Here is a 19,770-nt window from a genome sequence, read left to right on the forward strand (position 1 = left end):
GTGGACTCATCGATCGGAAGACCAGCATATGGTGTCTTCTTCTCAGTCTCTGGTTTTGGACTTTCTTGTACATCTTCGACGACAGTTAGTACTTCGATAGCCATATGGTTTCTATTCAAATTAGAAATATTTTTCTCTATTTCTGCAGATTCAATTGCTGGATTTTCGTTTGGTGTTTGATCGATTTTTTTCAGTGTTTTCATTGTAAAAAGTTTTCTTTCGGCATCTCTAATTTCAGCATATTCAAACGGAAGTCTTTCGCATCTCTGAACGAAATAATTTTCCGTTTGTTTCGTTGCATTTCTTTCATCAGGTATTAGTTTTGCGAGCAATACTTGGGGAGTTTCACTATGAACTCTATATTCTATTGCTGCTTCAGAATGTGGTGTATGAGTGATCAGAGATTCTTCATTTATTTTTTGGTCAAAAGGAACTATTTTTTCTTTTTTACCTTCAGTATTTCCAAAATCAGATATGGACATCGATGATCTGATCTCAGGTTCGATTTTGGGTTTTCGAACTGATTGCAAATATATAGTATGAATCCGCTCTGCTTCGCTTATACCGTGTTTATCATAAATACGTGCACAATTCAAAGAATCTACTAGTGGTTTTTCAATAATTGGACTGTTAGTTTCGAAATCAGTTAGTTTATTATTTGCAACAGTTTCCGCGCTCTGCGAAGAAGCATTGAAACTATCTGTGCCTATATTCTTTTTCTTAATTTTCTGTGTTTGTAATTCGAAAAATTTCCGCTCTGCATCTCTAGTATTTGCATAGTCAGAATGTATCGCTTCATGCTTCCAAATGGATTGACTATCTTTTATGGGTGTTCTATCTATTTCAATATTTGATTCAAAGCTTTCTAATGTGTTTGAACTGTCTTCAACTACTGGCATTTTTGAGGGCTCTTCAGTATGAACATTCCATTCGATTTGCTCTGTAGCTTTCGTTGGATTTCTATACCCATCAACTGATTCATTTTCATTTATCACAGTGATCGAAACAAGTGAATGAGTTTGTTCGGAGAGAACATTCTGCCTACATGCAGTTTTATCTTTGGACTTATCATGCATTTCTTCAATAATTTGGAAGGCAACGCTATGAACATTTTCTTCACTACTCAATGGCTCATGCGATTCTTCCTCGACACTTTCTTCTGCGACAAAATTAGTATTTTCCCTTAAATCAGAAGCATCATCGTCGGCTTTCTTTTCAACCAACTCTTGTAATTCAGTAGTTGGTGTTGACCTAGCAGAGCTGTGTGTGATATCAACAGAAGTAGTAATCTGTTCAACTTTGGGTTCATACTCAGCCTCATGTTGAGATGTTGTTGCTTTCTCTAAAATTTGAATATTTTTTGCGATAAGTTCACTCGGCTGAATTTCTTTGTGGTCCTCCGTCAATTGATACTCAACATCTGTATCTTTTTTGCTTTTTTGAACATTTAATTCGGTTAATGTTTCGTTTGTGTCAGCATCTTCATGTATGTTGCCGGATTCAACGATTGTTTCACGTCTTACAGTCTTTATAATTTGCGCGCTTACAACCGGTAAATCTAATTTCATTTGTACAATTGGCTGATTGAGTTTTTCTTCGTGTTCAATAAGGACAATTTTACGTGTATGTTTATTTGAAAATGTTTTTGAACAGTCACTTGTATGCGGAACATTTGTGGTTGTGGTATACGTTTTCGTAGTTCGCACTAAATGCAATATATCTGTAGTGGTATCATTGACATTAATTGCAGTTTCATTGTTGGAAATTACTGCAGATATTTCATCTTCTTCAGTTTCTGGAGATTGGTTTTCAAAACTGGGCTCTAGAGCAAATGTCACTGTTTTTTTCTTTGTTTTCTTTTTCTTTTTAGACCTTGATTTTTGTGATATTTCAGCAGATGTTATTGGTTTTTCGTGCGTTGTCACTCGCATCGTAGTCTCTTCAATGAAACTTGGCTTAGAAATGCATTCAGAACTGTCAATTGCAGAAGCCGATTCAGCGGAAACGTGTTCCGTAATTATAAACTTTTCGCATTTGTTTGAATCACTCTCAATTATTTGTAACGAGACTTTATCTGACATTTCGTTCAATTTTTCACGAATGGTGTTATTTTCGTCAATACTTGTATGTATGTTGATTGATTCATCTTTTTCGTGAGATTTTCGTAGTTTTTCTTTTCTTCTTGATTTTCTAGGTTTTGTAGTCAATTTTTTGCTATCAACACTGGCTTTACTCAAAACGGTTTTTTCATTTTCACTAAATTTGTTATTGTCTGATGTATTAGGTCTATTTTCAACATTTTTACTTGGCAGCTCGAGAGTTTTAGATTTTTGAAGCTCACATTCGCCTCGTTCAAATTTAGAACGTATATGAGATTTTGGCTTTTGGCTTATTCGTTTTGACTTTTGGATTAGATTTTCACTTGTATGATCATGATCATGAGATCGACGGATTTCGTCCGTCACATTGGTAAATTTTTGATTAGAATTCGTTGGATCTAGTCCTTTTGATAGAATTTGAGCCCATGAAAATGGCTCACATTGAGTTAACAAGCCGGAAATGATTTCTTCTTTTGGAAACATCTTCTTTTTATCAGTGGCTGGAAGATATTCTGTTTTCAAGGCTGACTCTGGCGCCATATGTTGTAGAATGATTTCCGGTTCTTCATGAACAACATGTTTTTCTTCAATTGTATCATTTGAAGAGTCAGATGTGGCAAACTCTTGCAACATGTCGACGCTGCCAAATTGGATATCAAAATGATCTGCTTCATGACAGACATGCGGTAACACTTTCTCACGTTCTTGGTAATAAAGTGGAGATTGGGGTCGTATATTTTGCTCACAAATTATACTTGTTGAATCAAGAATGTGTTCATTTGAAGATAGTTTTAAAAATCTATCGGAGCCCATATAGTTTTGTTGGTTTGGCCAAGATTGAACGAAGTGTTCCGTGGATTCCGAATGGATTGTCGAAATACTTGGAGAAGGCTGGGTTTCTCCTCTATATTGTTGAGTAATATGTGAAGATTGACCATAATTGAAATTTGGTGTCGATGTTGTTGAGGATTGGAAGTTTGATTGTGCATCAGTTGATGCAATCAGCGGATTCATTTGATTACTGAACATATCTTTTTCAAAGTCAATCACATTTTCATAAGACAGGGCCTCACTTAAAGTTTGTTGATTCGGGTAATTTAATAAGTTTGCTTGCGGTTCACCAACATAAACTGAAATGTTAGTACTATCATCTGCAGGGTGTCTTCCATTTGCGTTATATTCAATTTGGCATGGAGGTACCGGACCTTCTTCCTCTTGCCATGATTTTTGCTCAACGAAATGTCTTGATACGATTCCAGTTTGAGGTTGCTCAAATTGGGTAATTGACGCATGTTGAGCGTTTTGCGCTTCCAGCCCACGTAAAACTTCTGAATACGTGGTGGATCCAGGAATCCATACAGGGCTCTTGGATCGACCACGAAAATCAACTGGCACTGCAATGCGGGAAGGTGTCAATGAACGAGATGTTTTATCTTCAATTTTTTGGTCCGGATTCAATTTTTCGTTTTGGTTTCTCCGAAGATTCACTTTTCTTGGACGAGATAAACGTCCCGATCTATCGACCGATTTAGTAATTTTCACTTTTTGTGTATTTTCACTTGAATCAGATTGTTTGGCTACCTCTACCGGTGCCAAAATAATTTCACTTTGAATTTCTGTCGTGTTTGTTGAATGGTATTTAGTAAATTGTTGATCAACTGGTTGTTCGTAGTCTTGGGTTGGTCGTCGATTATTACCTTCATACTGAGAAAGTTTCGTTAGATTATTATTTACCATTTCAATATTGAAATGAGGCACTGCACTTGTACTCGTTGAACTTGAAAATGTCAATGGTTTGTTTTCAAGCTTTGAAATCGTTAGATCCGTTTGAACATCAGTGTGAGATACAGGACTTGAACGGCCCGACAATACTTCAGCATATGTTTGATTGAACGCATAGTTTGGCAGCATCAGGGCGGTTCTGCTTGACTCGGTTGATGCCTTCACGCCATATGGATCAATTTGTAATACCAGTGCCATAACAGCTGAGATCGTATTCACATTTCGGTCGATGGAAGTTCGTAGAGCCTAATTGTTTACCATATATAGGGAATACGGTCAATGTGTGTGTTCATTGCATATTTACTAATTTTGAGTTATGTTATTAGAAAGATTCTAAATTTTCCTCAATAAAGATCATTCGTTCGATTGCATTATTTATATAATAGAATTAAATCTTAGGAGCCTTCAAAGAAATCCCTATAAGTACTATGACGAGCGCCAGTTCACTAAAACCTAAAAACCTTTCGTATATTTGAATTGTTTCAATCACGCTAAAAGTACTACATGAATTGTTTGGTGACTGCGAAAGAACCCCAAAACAAAAGACACCATTTTTCTTTCAAATTGTGCTATGTGTTCTACGTTTATTTAATGAGGCAAAAATAGTGAGTAAATACATTGTAGAGAGAGAAAAAACATCATATGTATACATTAACGTTCAATTCAGCAATTTTAGCAATAAAATAGTGGATGTTTTTTTTTCATGTATTTTGCAGAGGTTCAACATCAGGTGTGCCTCGCTGTACAATTAATGCAATCCTTTCAATTCGAGCAGTAGATTTTGCTTTTAGCATTTTAATGCGCTCCTTATACATCTATTAAATGTAGCATTTGCGCAATTCATAAAATACGTAGAACACATTAAAAAGCCCAATTCATCATATATATATATATACAATAAATATATCACGACGTACGATAGCACCCATAAAAGATATAAGCACCCAAACGCCAGTTGATTTAGCCAAGCATTTAACATGTTATTATTTTAATTAGTGGAGTTAGTGTGTATGTGAAAAAGTATGCAACCAAACAAAATGTGCAACAAAAACACCATTACATTACATTACAATTGACAATATAGATATGTATACGTGTTGTGCGAGTTTATTTTCACCAATAAACGATGCATCAGATGTGTATATGTGTGAATATGAAAAGAAAAATCAATGTAAGAAAAAAATGGTATCGATGAGAAAATATAGCAATAAAAAGATGTGAATGGAAGAAATAATCATAATAAATCTCTGTATATAGTATATCTTTGAAATTTTGAAAAACGAATTGACTGATGACGAAAAATGTCGAAAAAATAGAAGAGACGCATGATTATATGTAATGACCATACCAAACGCAGCCACCAATTCTTTTTTTTTATCGAAATGTTAGATTTTAGAATAAATTTCATTAGTATATCAATGGTATTTATTGCCTGAAGATAATAGATTTTCATGAGTGGCCAATGTTTCAAGTTCTACTTCCGAAAGAGTTGAAATTTTCTATCTATAATTAAAACTAAATCCAGTCAAGAATCTATAATATGAAATCTAAAGACACCTAACAACTAATTGTGATACAACGCTAATGGAAATTATTGAAACAAAAGAATGAGTCTTACCTGTTCATCAGCGGCTGCTTTTTCTCGATCATTTGGTAGATACGTTGGTGCCATAACAAGTCGAAGTTGTTGTTCTTCTTGGAGAATGCGCTTACGTAGATCTTGGATTTGCTTTTGGTATTGATCTATTTGTGATAAAGATGCTTCCAAATTCTGAGTCTTATCTCTAACGAGCGCTTCAAGGCTTTCTAAATTCGCAATAATATCATAAGCGGTTGTAGTAATGTTTGAGTCGCCACCTATGCCAGATCGGAAGTGCACCTATTTCCAAATTTTTATTGTAACAAAAAAAGAGAAATTATTGTTTGAAATAAAATTAATTTTTGCCGCGTTTTGTCGTAGTTATGCTTCGATTTTGAAAAAAAAAACCGTTGAATTACTTGTAGTTTTTCCACGGAAAGGGTTATTTTAGTTTTTTGTCCGTTTATTTCAGCTAAATACTTCTCACATAGCCCATGTTGATCGCGCAATGGTTTCTTTTTGAATTGAGTTGATTCAATTGTTCCAGTTATTTTATCTATCCAGATTCGAATATCCTTGAGTTTTCTTTCGCATTGCTCCCATTCTTCGAATGTTTCTTGTAGTAATGTGTTCTGTTACGTGAAGTAAAAATGTTATAGATGCATTTCTACATCACCATTTAGGTGATTTTTTATCGCATATATCAACTTAACTTACGCGTTTCAATAAAATTGCCTCAATTTCAACTTTCGCTTCTTCCGCTTCAACTATTTTGTTATGTAAGTCTTCGCATGATGTCACTTGTACAATTGATTCCAATTCCTTTCCCATTTCGCTAAGGCTCTTGCCAATAGGTTTAATGCTTTGTACAGCAGTCTAAAATAAATTCAAACGGTCGGCATAAACGATGTTGAGAATATGTGTAATATATCGTTTACCATGTATTCATTCATTTTTTGTCTGGCCTCGGATAGTGTTGTGACGTTTAGGGATATAGCAATGAATTTTCTCTTTTCAGCTGCCCATTTCATAACAGAGTCATACAATTTCATGAATCTCGCATATGCATCTAACGAATCGTGCAACTGGTGTTTCTTCTCCTCCAAGTCCGTACGAATTTGTTCAATTTGCTTTTCTAATTGGTCAATGGTATTTCGTATAAGGTTCCTTTCATCATCGCTTCGACTATTATCCACAATTATGACCGCACATTGTTTAACGGTGTCTAATTTTTCGAAAATAGTCGCTAATTCCTTTTGTACATCATTTATGATTTCTTTGAATCGTACGGGCTCTAATGTTCGATCTTGTATGCGAAGTTCGGCTTGTTGTAACCATACTTGAATGTAATCAACGCCATTAAGATATTCACTACGCACTGTTTTCGCTCTCTTGAATTCCCTCTCTTTATCAGCCATGGCTCCTTTCATGTTTTCGGCACTTAGTTCCAATGACTTTAGTTCCTGGCTTATGTCGATCGGAACGAATCCCTGTTGTTTACCGTACGAATCTTGTATTTGTTGCGTAAGTGTATGACTGTCGTCGCTAATTCTATTAATGCTCAGCTCAAGCTGATCAAGATCCGTTTGAATTGCGTCTTGATTTTCACCATACACATATAGATCAGTAATCTTTTCTATCAGCAAACTGATTTGGTTATGCAAATTTGAAATTGTTTCCAATAGTTCATCAAAGTGTTTCAATTCCTTATCTACTTGACTGTTGTTTTCTGATATTGCGGTTTTCAAACTGAAAATACATTTATGGGAAAAGAAGTTAGCATTTGTAAAAAGCAAATATAGAAAAAAAACGTATTTTGAAACAATACAATAAAATCTATTATACTTAATACCAATCGATATTTCAATTTGTCTATTATTTTTTTCTCTATATAAATTCTCTTGAAACTTAATTTCCGAATCATTTTCCGAACAAAAGCAAAAATACTTTCAACTGTTAAGTATGTGAAAACACAACTGAATAGATTTGCGTCGAAACAAAATTGTCTACATCTCTCACATTCGAAGTTTGTCTAGCGATTCTTTCTAAAAATAAAATATTGGATGCCGAGAGAAATTTACAAATTGTTCGTATGTATTTCGCTTTCTCGTTATAGAATATTTACACGTTTTCTTCTTTTCGAAAGTGAAAAAATTAACACGTGGCCGCGAATTGCGTTTTTGGCACAAAAAAATCTTATTCTTTGTGTTTTTCGGATCACACATGACCTTGCAGGCAGAAGTATTTTTGAAGAAAATCGTACAAACTTTTAAGTGGCCTTGAATTTGCTCTGTCCAAAAAGGGGATTACCTTTAGGCGTTGTTGAAATCAATCAAAAATAGCAGTAAAATATTGAATTTATAGGAATTCATTACTTGTTTTCAGTTCAAATGATTTTCACTTTCTAAATGTCAAAAGCGGAGTCATGAGTAACTTTCTTATTTCCGAATTTATAGCTCAATATAGGTACAATATTCTTCTATTAAATTTGGTATATTCCTATTTATTTTTATATTTTTTGCTGTCGATGAACACTTGTTAAAATAGAAAGAAATTTCAACAAATGAATGAAAATTTGTAGCCATTCGACTACGTATCGAGTGTCGTTTCGTTTTTAAAATGAATGTGATGATTGAAATTTCGATAAATAGGAGCCTTTTGTAATAAAATCTTCATAAATTCGAATGTGGCATCGCAGTGTGTAGAATGCTATCTTTCTATTTCCATTTACTTTAACTATGTGTTGCATATTAAACTTTATTTCAGGAAGCAATGTGCCTCTCTGTATATATTTATACACTGAACCTGTCTGTATATCCTCACTAATACTAATAATCATTGTTCTATGTTTTGTCTCTCCTCATTTTCGCTGTATGAGAAAAGAACGATGAAATATCGGCCAATTCGACACATCGAAACGTTATTTTTGTGTAAAAGATTGCGCAAGCAACTTATATTTCGTTCGAACCATTGGTTTTCACTTTCATTGTTCGTCAGTATCGAACTAACAAATATGACGTAATAGTACAATGTTTATATTTAGAAATTCATTTTAATCTTAACTTGATTCAGCCAGTATCTGTAAGACTAGGTTATTCACATGGATTGTTGCTTTCCATTATTACAACTTATGTCGTAACGAATGTTATTTTCAATTAACACGAACCTACATCTACATGTTGTTGACCTAGGACAATTCGTCGAGGCAAAGTCTCGGAAATCAAATGAATGATCGAGAATTTAGTTCGCAAATTTTCGGTTTGTCAAAAGGGAGTTTCAAACTTTCTTATACTTACGAATTATATTGTTTATTGAGCTCATTTAGTTTAATCTCTATAGCTTGTGATGCTGATTTTTGGAGCGTTCCATCAAAGTACGACGAAACATATTGCGATGCTAATATGATTTCGTTATATGGCGCCTCCAGCTCCTCGACCTCCGACAATAAATCCTATAATAAGAAAAAAATACCACAAAAAACCAAAAAATTTGTACAATTTTAATTGAAACCGAAATTATCGCAAATATTATATCAAGTAAAAATTATCAGCTAACAATCATTGACTTTTTTCTCTATTGAAGAAATTTTTTTTATACTCCTTATATACGTTTCTTTGACAAGCATTTATTTATATGGCTTTTGTTTTTGAAGTGAATAGCAAAAATGATACTATATTTCATTGCAAGCACTGAAACGTTCTAGCATGAAAGCCGAAATAAACAAATAGAAGCAACCGCGGCGTTCATTGAGCCTTTTTACTATGAATAATCACGCTTTGTGGGTCAATATAAAAATAATTGTTGCTTCAATTCATTTTTGGATAGTGAGCGTATTTTTTGTATGCGCACAAATACGCTACGATTTTTTATAAGTGAAATCATTTCACAGAAATGTTAAAACATCAGAAATTGTTGTCTCACATTTAATGCGTAGACATTTGTCGTTTTTACAAATGTTTGGCGGAAACCGTATTGTTAAATATTTGTGGAGGTCACGTATATAGAAATGCGGAGTGCGGACTCTTTATACTGAATACATAAGGCACATGTGCAAACGTGATAAGCTATAAGTGTTTGTGTATTGAGTATGGGAAGCATGACTTCGTATTCATAAGTTTGAAAACGAAAATAGAAGAAACAGCGTACGAAGCGAGAGCGTATTAGTATTAGTACGGTTTATTCTTTCGTTTTTGATATTTATTTATTTCATTCTGTCCTGTTCGTTTCATCGACTTTGATGAATACAACATTTAGTGGATATATCTTGGGTCGGCAGTTAAAATGTGCGAAGCTAAAATTTGCTTGATGATGTAATATGCTTCTCTAAAACAGTTTCTTCATCGTAATTTGAAAAAGCACCTCTCATACCATTCAAAAATATTATTTGGACCGACAAAATGACATCGGCTGTCAATTTTTTTTATTTATCTACTCACCCGATAAATATCTTTCGTGTCCAACAAATGTTGTCTTGATTTAACGACAAAATCAGTGTTGCTTATTTTCTCCTCCAAACGGTTCAGTTGATTCTCCAGTAATTCAATGCGTTTCTCAAAATCTCGCCAATGACTGGATAACACGTTCAAGGTTTCAATGTTATTCTCCAATTCGTTTAATTTTTTATTCCAATCGTTATTTAATTCCGAGATTTTGTCATCAATTTGTGAATGATTCACAGAATCGGCTAATCTCATCAACTCTTGGGCACGCTGATTCAGTGATTCCAATTTATTTTGTTTTGACTGTTTTAAATAGAAAATGAATATAAAAATGAATAAATTTTTTGCGTTGATTTATCGAAATGAATGTAAGGTATGAGAAAGAAAAGAGAATTTTATCCAAATTTGCCGTCAATATATAGCATTTTTATCGCACTTGAGCAATTTATAAATCATCTAACTACGCCTAACTATCCCTATGAAGTTTGGTTTGTGACTGTGTTTTGGCTGCTGTTGCCGGCTACTGGAACACTTCAACATCGAGAAAACAAATACAGATATACGAAAAATGCCGATAAACATACATAAAAATCGATGTCGTCACTTCAAATAACACTACATGCGCGCAGAATATCATTCTCCGGTGAAGTAAACAACAGAACTATATAGGTATACATAACACACTCCAAATTTAATATATACATAAAATGTGTACTTCTTAGACAATCCCCGTGCTATACGTTGAATCAATACATGTATGTCTAGACATGTATATAACCCGGACATCACTACTGTATAATCGAGCTTTATGTGTCCGTGAAATACATAATCAATATTAGTATTGAATACAAAACTATACTGCGGCGGAATGTCGGCACAAAACAAGTCAATGATTGACATCATTTTACGAGGACAACAGCGCAATAAAATACATAGTCACATTTGATATTTTATATTTGAAAATAATCATAATTGCTAATTCCATAAGCCAAAATTTATGAAGCACTTGCCTTTATATCAAGAAGGACGTTTGAAACAGTTCTCAAATTCGTTTGAATGTTCGACAAACTATCAGCAGCATCTAAATCGATCCGTACACTGTCCAGTATATTACGAAGTATGTTGAAATTGTCTTGATATGAATCCCAATCGTTTTGATGTTTTTCAAACTGCACTCTTTGTTGCTTCGCTGAACTCAATGTTTTCTCAAGTAGTTTTTTAGATTGACGAACTTCTTCTGATAGGTCATTTTGTTCGATAGTTTGTAATGTTGGCCATATTTGATCAACCGTTCCTTGAATTGTTTGCCCAATAAGTTCTTTCACAGGGCGATCATTTTCAAAGAACGAATTGAATTTATCGATATCTGACGCAATGTTCTTAAAATCAATACCATGCTTGCAATTTTCAAAGAAGCACTCTGCTTGATGTATCCATTGTTTGAAATCGTTGACATATTTAATGTAATTGATACGATGCTCTTTGTTATCCGTTAAGTATTTTCGGCGGTCAGATAGCTCCTTTGGTAATGTTTGGATTAAAGATCTTCCCTCCGATAGCATATTTATTATCGACACTGGGATACCACTATCAATTCCAATTTGTTCGTCAATCTTTTGCACTTGGTCTAGACGTTCTTGAACTTCCTTAGCAAATAGGTCGTGTTTGGTGGTTTCATGTTCTACTGAATCCGGATCACGTTCCAAAAGTGGCCGCGACTTACACATACCTTCATTATTGTGTAACCATAGAAGCAATGCAGACAATTTCGATGAAAGTTTGTTATGTTCAGCCATTGTATTTTCGTGCTTTTGACGTTGATTCTTCACTTCTTGATATAGATTCTGGAGTTTTTGCTTAAGGCGCTGATTGTTTTCAGTAATTTTATTGCCATCGGCACTTGTTCCTTCTGCAGCAATTTTTTGGCCTTTGTCTTGTAGAGAGGCCAAAATACCTTCATATTCTTGAATCTTTGTCGTTACTTCATCATATTGATTGAGTTTTTCTTCAACAGGCTTGCTAGATCTATCTATATCAGCTATCTGAATGCTATATGATTCGATCATTGAATCAATTTGGTCAATTAGGGCCGAATATTGCTCACGAAGAGCTTGCGCTTGTCTCAGTTTTGCTATTTGCTTTTCAACTGAAGCAATGAGTTCATTGTGTTGAGACAGGGCGTTGGAAAGTTCTGGTAAATCTTCAATTTGAATTGCACTTATTTTGCTCTTGTTGTCAGTGAGTTCACGCAAAATGCGTTCGTATGTGCCAATCAAGGTTTTCACATCTTCAGCTTCGATTCCGATAGGTTTTTTCAGATCGTCGATTTCTTGTTGAATTTTATTTAAAATATCGATGCAATGAGCCAATCTTTCTGCAGAGTTCTTGTATTTATTGATCTGATCCTCGATGGTTTTGATTTTATCGGCTATTGTTGGTTTGTTAAACTTATCTTTTAGCGTTTTAAGTAGTTCATTAAGTTTTATCTTATCGAGATTGTTCAAAGTTGGCAAAATTGTTTTGCTGCGCTCGTTCAAACCATTCAAAATTGATCGCATACTTTCTTTCTGCATCTTTAGTTTTTCAAATTCCAATAATTTCTCTTCCAAGATAGGTAGACTCTTGATTTGGATATCGGTTTGTGTAATTATTTCAATTTCACTAAACCAATCTTCTAAGAAGCAAACATCATTTTCAAACGCTTTGCGAACTTCAAACGCATCAGTGAGTTGCTTTGTTAGAGCAGCCGCCTCATTTTTCAGCTCAGCAAAATCATTATTCAAACCTTCCAGTACTGCTTGTAGAGGCTTTTCGTTTGAACAATTCTTCAATATATTATGTGCCATTTTTTCGATTTCATTCATTGATTCCGTTCCGAGCTTCATGATCTCAGCTTCATTGTTCTTAGCTGTTTGAACATCATTTTCAACGACTTTTGATTGAAGTGGAATTGTGTTGCGTTGTTTTCTTAGATCAGACAATTTTGTTCGTAGCCATGTCTTTAACTTGTCTACATCTGTATCAAATGTCTTGATGCGTTGAAGTGCAGCGTTTGTCACATCAGTTTCGGATGAAATTAGATCCAAAAGTTCCTTTTGTTTACCTTCTATGTCACGTAAATCATTTTCTAATTGTGACTTTTCCAATGGTTCCAAGTCACTGTGCATATTTGTTACACGCCTCTCAAGCGTATCAGCCAGTACCTTCTTAACATCAGCATCCTTAGAGATGGCCTTAAGTTTTTGCAAATGTACATTCAGTAGATTGCTATCCGTGCTGACTGCTTGAGGTTCTTTCAAGCTCGTAATTTGTTGTGATAACCAACCATTGAGTTGTTTAATGTCGCCCTGAATAGATTGAATTCCTTTGTTAGTGGCAGCTATCATTTGTGCTTTTCGTGCAATTCGCTTAATTATGTCATTGTATCTACGATCACTCAACTTAAGCTTCTCTTCAACTTGTTGTGAATCAAGATTATTTATGATTTCAGTGACTTTTTGTGCATTTTGCTTAAGATCATCGAGATTTTTCAATCCTTGAACTTCACATTCATTTTGAATTGAGGCGATTGCATCCATTTTCTGTGCACAATTCAAACCGCTTCCTATATCAATTGCATCAATTTTCTTGATCATATTTTCAAAGCATGTGTTCAAATCTGCAACACTTTGACGATAACTTTCAATGGTATTTTGGCCTGAAGACTTCGTAGCAATTGCATCCATCAAATCATTCTCTAATTTATCTAGCTGCTGTTCGATATCAGAGTTATCATCGTCTGCAACTATATTACAAACAAACACAAATGAATGAAAACATAGCGATTTTGAAACATTTTTGTAATAAGTAATCGAAACACGATATTTTAAATTCAAACCAAATCCCTTCCAAGATAATAGTATGAAACGATAATTTTCAAGTATAATAACTTACATGATCCGCTCATTTCAGTCATCAATTGAGCACGTTTGTCACCAATAGCATTTAATAAATTATTCATATCATTTATTTCGAGTTTCGAAGCTTCTGGGCGAAGTTTAATCGGTTTAGACGCCCAATCGGCGATATTTTGCTCTTGTTTTCTTATCCAATCTTGTAGTTCGTCACGTTGTTTCTGAAGTTGGTCTAATTCACTTACGGTTGTGGATAGACCGCTCACAATCGATTGAATCTAGTTTTTTTCATTTTATACAATTAAATCAATTTGATTTAGTTAACTTTATTCAAAAGCGTTCAAAATATATGGTTTTTACCTGATCAATCAAATCTTCCAATTTTGCACGAACAAGCAATTCGTTCTGTGGAATATGCGGGATATGGGGCTCAAGCGGAGATGATGGTCTGCTTATACTAGCTGTTGCACTTTCACAAGCCTTTACAGCAACAGCCAGACGAGACTTCTCTGCTTGTAATTTGTTGTGCAATGTTTGTCCAGATTTCAGTTGATTCTTTGCCATATCCAAAGTTGTTGCAGGTTCTTCCAACTCACCAATAGCCGATTCATACTCATCTAGATTCTTCTGAATGCTGTCGAGAATGTGTTCGTACTCTTCGAATTTGGCAAGTGACTCTTGGAGGCGATTCCGAATCTGAACAGATGTATTTAATAACGAGTCATAGCTGTCTTGGACATTTTTCAACTGCGTTTCCACGACAGATCTGATTTTTGGTGAAGTGTCCTCATAACGCAAAATTTGATTGTAGCCCTTAGCCTTTAAATCATCGATATTTGATTGATATTTTTGAATTTCAATCATAAGTATCTCGTGTTGATCAATTTGCTCTTGGGTTTGATCACGATTTGTAATGTATAACGAATTAATGGCCATCAATTGGAACGAAATTTGTAAGAGCCATTTTTCAGCATCTTGTAACTTTTGATAATATGCATTGTAGTCATTCATTTCGGTGCTAAGGTTCTGTATACGATCATCGCATTCTGCATTGACCTTCTCCCAACGAGATTGTAAACTGTTCACTTCTTCAATTTTATTGCTAGTTTTGGCCCATGAGTTTACATTATGCGTGTCACTCAGTAGACGTTGAAGATCATCATTGCCTTTTTCTTTGATTTCTTTCGACAAATTTTTCAATCCATCAAGAATAGTTTTCATTTCACTCAATTCGCCATGTGTATTTGGTTGGATGTTCAATTGATCTTCCGTAAAACTCAACCACTTTTCAAAGTTGGCCACTTGTTCTTGATGGTCTTCCCATTTGTTAAGTGCAGATTTTAAGAGATCTACAGTATTTTGGATATTGTCTGTTAAGTTTGCCCATGATTTTTTCAAATCACCCATATTAGATTGAAGCACATCCTGTTTATCTTCTGGGGTTAAGTTCATTGCTTTTGTAAACGCTTCCTGAACTATATTAAGTAATTGTTTGCCTTCGGGCAAACGGCTTGATAAATTCTAAAATCAACGAATCAAATACAAAATACATAGTAAAAATGTTTGAACGTAATTGTTTTCTCTGAAAAAAAATGGATTCCATACCGTTATAGCTAGTAGTTTTTGTCTGGTTTCGTTTTCATCACCAATGCCGGCGCATTCGTCAAGTGTTTCATTTGCGTTTGCTAACCATTTGTCCATTTCTTTTTTATAATTAAGGAAGTCTGTGTGATCGGTTATACCTTTTTCAATTTTACCTACAAGACCTATAAAAATGAGATATAAATATCAGCATATTTACTCTTTTCAAATTTTACTACATTCTTGTTTTACTCTCTCTCTCTCTCTTTCTAGCACTTGTTCCGTCTAACACTAGTTGAAGTAGGAATCGTTTAAACAAAAAAATGAACTAAGGAACTAATTACCTTGAGCATCGGTCAATAGTTTGGAATATTTCATTTGCGGTTCAACAGTTTGATCACGAACTTTCGAAAAAGCACTAATTTCTACGAGATTTTCGCAAATATCATTTAGTTCCTCAATTGAATCGCCGTATGCCGAAATTTCAGCTAGGATATTCTATATAATACATACAAGGTAAATTAGCGAGGATTTGATGATTTGAATTAGTCACAGCGAATATGTACGGATATGAATAAAGCAAACAATTTTTTTAAAAATAAAACCCTACCTTGCATCGAGCAAGATCGTCTGGTGTTTTGTTCTCGGCTTCACTTTCGGTCCTCACGTGATCAGCAGTCGAGTTAATCCATGTATTGACAGCATCAAATTTACCGTTAAATTTATCCCATGCCGCAATACAATGCTTTAAATTGTTGTGTGCTTTAGTCAACATTGAGGTCAGTTCTTCCCAATCGCTTTTCAATTGTTTAACGTCTTGTTTGATCACGTCTTGACCTTCATCATCGGTTAGCAACATAACATTTTGGCTCAATTCAATAGCAGTTTCCATCAAAATTTTTCCTTCCGGCATTGAGAGATCTACTCGCTCAAGTTGTTCTAATTTTTGTAATATCTCAGAATGATCACCGTGAGCGTCAAAGCATTGTTGTATTTCCAAACGCTCTTTGCGAATCCAGTCATAAATTTCAGCAAAGGCTTGTTTACACTTCACATGATTATTAACTTGGTTCTCCAAAGTTTCAATCTTGGAATTTATTCGGTCTTGTGCATTTTCGAATCGTTCTAGTACAGTTGCAAAGTCTGATTGGCTTAGGTTGCCATCTTCGTTTACTTTTTTTTGAATCTTTCCAATCATTTCATTGTAACCATTTAAGTCACGTTGCAAACTGCGTAGCTTATCCAGAGCTGATCGTTTATCACCCAGGTCATTCAATGTATTGTCAAATCCATCAATGATGGGTTCGATTTCATTTAACCAGTCAACAATCACCTTCAACAGTTGGGCGAGCTCTTCCAATTTCGCTGTACGGGCCATAAGCTGTTGCCGCACATTGTTGATGTCAACTAGAAGTTTTTCGAAATCCTCTTTCAAGCTTTCGGTATCTTCTTGAATTTTAGACGCACCATTGGGTTCTGTATTCAGAACAACCTTCTCTTTTAGCTCCAATACGTATCGCAATTTATTCTGACCTTGTTCAAATCCTTGTCGAAGGGATTTTACCGTGTTTAGTTTTATTTGAATTTCGGTTAGAGAGCTGGGTATTTCCTCACAATCGCCAAGCCTCTCACGCGTTTTTTCAATGAAGTGTTGACACTCTTCGTACATTTGATGATGTTGATGGTGTTCTTGGTAGAAAAGTTCTAAGCGTCGCATTATTTCTTTTGCAAGAGATAATAAGGCATTATATTTTGTCGTAAGTTGTGTTACTGGATTGCTAACTCGTGCATCAGCACATGTTTCCAACAATTTTTGGGCTAGCACATTTAATCGATCTAACTCCTTTTGCCAATCAAATAATACTTGTAATTGGCCTTGGAATTCTTCTAATACCACTTTTTTGCCCTCCAAACTATCCTGTAATTTGTTATAGGATTGTACGAGAGCTTCCGTTTTCGTTAGCCAGTTGAACGCTTCTTTGTATTGATCTTGATATTCACTCCATTTAACTAGAGCTATGTTTATTTGATCTTTTCCTTGCTTTACAGAATCACTATTGACAATAAGAGAAGAAAGAAAAACAATTAAAACATTTGTTGTACAATTGTATATCAACAATGTACTTACACATAATTATCAAATTCCTCTTGTAGGAATGCCATGGCCTCTTCTATGATCTCTTTGTCATCAGGCTCTGAAAGGTTGCATGCGATTTCACCTTGTTCAAAGATTTTTTCCAATTTGATTCTTCCTTCAGGGATCTCATTTTCCAACACAGTAATTTGACTTAGTTTGCTTGATAGAATTTCCTTATCACCAGTCGGTTCACCACATTTGCTTAGGCGTTCCTTTGCATTTCGAAGCCATTGAGAAAACTCATTTTCAGCATCAATGAGTGCCTGATGTTTGTCAATTTCTTCTTTTTGCTTTTCATACAAGTCTTTCGCTTGTTTGGTCAGAGTTTCGTATTTGTTGGAGATTTCAGACGCTGGTGTTCCTTGCATCAAATCTGAAGCCTTTGATGTAACGGATTGTATCATTGGTTCGAATGAAACAATATCTTGCACTATATTATTTGTTTGGCGCAAATTGGCGCGTCTTTCATTCAAACCTGAACTCAAATTAACTTGACCTCTCTTTGCTTTCGATACTTTCTGTTCGCATGCTTGCTGCAATTTGGCCTCTCGTTCAGTTATCCATTGCTGAAGATGTGAATAGCTTGAGTTGTAGTCGGCCCACTGCAATAAACTGGTTTCCAAATGAACTTTGGCAGTTGACATTTTCTTAATCAAACGCTCCCATTCACTTTGAATTTCTTTTATTTGGCTGTTAATATCATCACGGCCATCGGATCTTGTGCCTCTTACGACCTTCTCACCAGTATTTACTGCTGAATGAATTAAAGCTTGACCTTCCTCACGTCGTGCCAATAAATCTTGTATTTGGTTCAATCTTTGTTGCAGAGTTTCTTTGCTATTTGATGGTTCGCTACAGCTTCTGATCGTGGTCCATGCCTTTTCTATCCAATTCTTTGCGTTTTCTTGATGTTTATCGTACTCTTTGTGCAGCTCAAAGTTGTTCTCTACTTTCTTGAGGATGTCACGGGCCAAATTGGACTGAACTTGATAACTTTGGAAGAAATAGAATAAAAATTAATATTTCTTACCCTTTTTCTACAATATATTCATTTTTTTTCAACATACCGTGAAGTGAGTGTCGAGAGCTGATTATTTACATATGTGTCCAGATGTGAAGTTAGTAACGGAGCAGCTGATTTCTTCAATTTGTCTATATCGACTTGACCTTTTTCTAGACGGCTCAAAATATCTCGCATATTTGCTACTTGTTTTTGTTTTTCATTCAAGCTCGGTTGCAGTGCAATTTTATGATTCTTTACTAAGATATCAATTTGTTGCAGCCATTCAGAAATACGATCGAATTCTTCCTTGAATTCTCTCCATTGCACCATTGTTGCTTCCAATTTATTTCGTTGATTTAAGATTTCCTTAAATAGCCCCTCAAACGATTCACGCAATGATTTGATATCATTTCGAATCATTTCCTTGCCTTGTGGTGATGTACTGGCCATTACAACTTCACCGGTATGGATGAGGTGTTCGACCAACAATTCTCCTTGCGCTTTTTTATTGAGCAAAGCGTCCAGTGGGACGACCGAATTTTCAATAGACAATTTGTCGGCAAGAGATTGGGGTTTCGCTCCAGGCAATTTTTCACGCGCCCTATTTATCCATCCGAATAGGTCATTCTTCGCTTCGATAAACAATCGATGATCACAATATTGCGATTCACTTTCTCTTAGCATTTTCTTAGCTGCTTCAGCTAGACTGTCGAATTTCTCCAATGTTTGTAAAGCTTGATATGCAGTTTGATTTGGTTGCTTGGATGATAGCATTTCTGAAACTTGTGATTTCAAGGCGTCCACTTCGATTTTTTCCAATCGAACCTTTTCTTCCATTGACTTTATATTTTCCAATTGCGACCGTTTTTCGGGCATTGTTGTTTGGAATTCAGATAAATCTGCCATTGATTTTTCGATCCAATCAATGGATTTGAGGACGTTTTTAATTTGATCTTTTAACCCGGAATATTGGTTGATTGATTGATCAAGCATCGATTTGGTTTCTACCATTTTCAACGCCAAAGTTGACCAATCATTCTGAAGTTTTGCGAGATTTTTATTTATAGGCTCATGACCTTGTGGCGCTGTTGTGAGTAGAACCGGTTGAGCCATTTCGACAATGCTTTGAACCTAAAAGGGTGCATAATTACAAATTGACAAATAATTATGTGATACAGTATTATAAATATATTTAGAATGCATGAATATACAATTCGGACAAATAAACTGAAGATTTCTGATTGTCAACTGAACAGC

At 35.0% G+C, this 19,770-nt stretch overlaps 1 protein-coding gene across 6 annotated transcripts in view; it reads right to left on the reverse strand.

Moving 5' to 3' along the window:
• The window catches only part of LOC129570207 (muscle-specific protein 300 kDa), a 67,622-nt gene that overhangs the window by 18,063 nt on the left and 29,789 nt on the right, over positions 1-19,770 (reverse strand). For 4 of the 6 annotated variants that reach the window (XM_055449715.1, XM_055449718.1, XM_055449716.1 and 1 more), the window contains 14 exons: positions 18,578-19,644; positions 17,502-18,503; positions 15,984-17,427; positions 15,718-15,871; positions 15,398-15,558; positions 14,153-15,313; positions 13,833-14,070; positions 10,910-13,683; positions 9,897-10,202; positions 8,757-8,911; positions 6,399-7,209; positions 6,178-6,336; positions 5,880-6,092; positions 5,500-5,760 (listed from right to left, as the gene is read on the reverse strand). In XM_055449715.1, the coding sequence (XP_055305690.1) occupies positions 5,500-5,760; positions 5,880-6,092; positions 6,178-6,336; positions 6,399-7,209; positions 8,757-8,911; positions 9,897-10,202; positions 10,910-13,683; positions 13,833-14,070; positions 14,153-15,313; positions 15,398-15,558; positions 15,718-15,871; positions 15,984-17,427; positions 17,502-18,503; positions 18,578-19,644 (9,906 nt within the window). Of the gene's footprint in view, positions 1-3,557; positions 4,697-5,499; positions 5,761-5,879; positions 6,093-6,177; positions 6,337-6,398; positions 7,210-7,770; positions 8,912-9,896; positions 10,203-10,909; positions 13,684-13,832; positions 14,071-14,152; positions 15,314-15,397; positions 15,559-15,717; positions 15,872-15,983; positions 17,428-17,501; positions 18,504-18,577; positions 19,645-19,770 lie in introns of those variants that run through there. The other 2 variants (XM_055449719.1, XR_008688103.1) reach the window with 2 other exon arrangements.

This window comes from Sitodiplosis mosellana, unplaced genomic scaffold, assembly GCF_009176505.1.
Source record: "Sitodiplosis mosellana isolate CC-2019 unplaced genomic scaffold, AAFC_SMos_1.0 Smas_scaffold_47, whole genome shotgun sequence".
NCBI classification, from domain to species: Eukaryota; Metazoa; Arthropoda; class Insecta; order Diptera; family Cecidomyiidae; genus Sitodiplosis; species Sitodiplosis mosellana.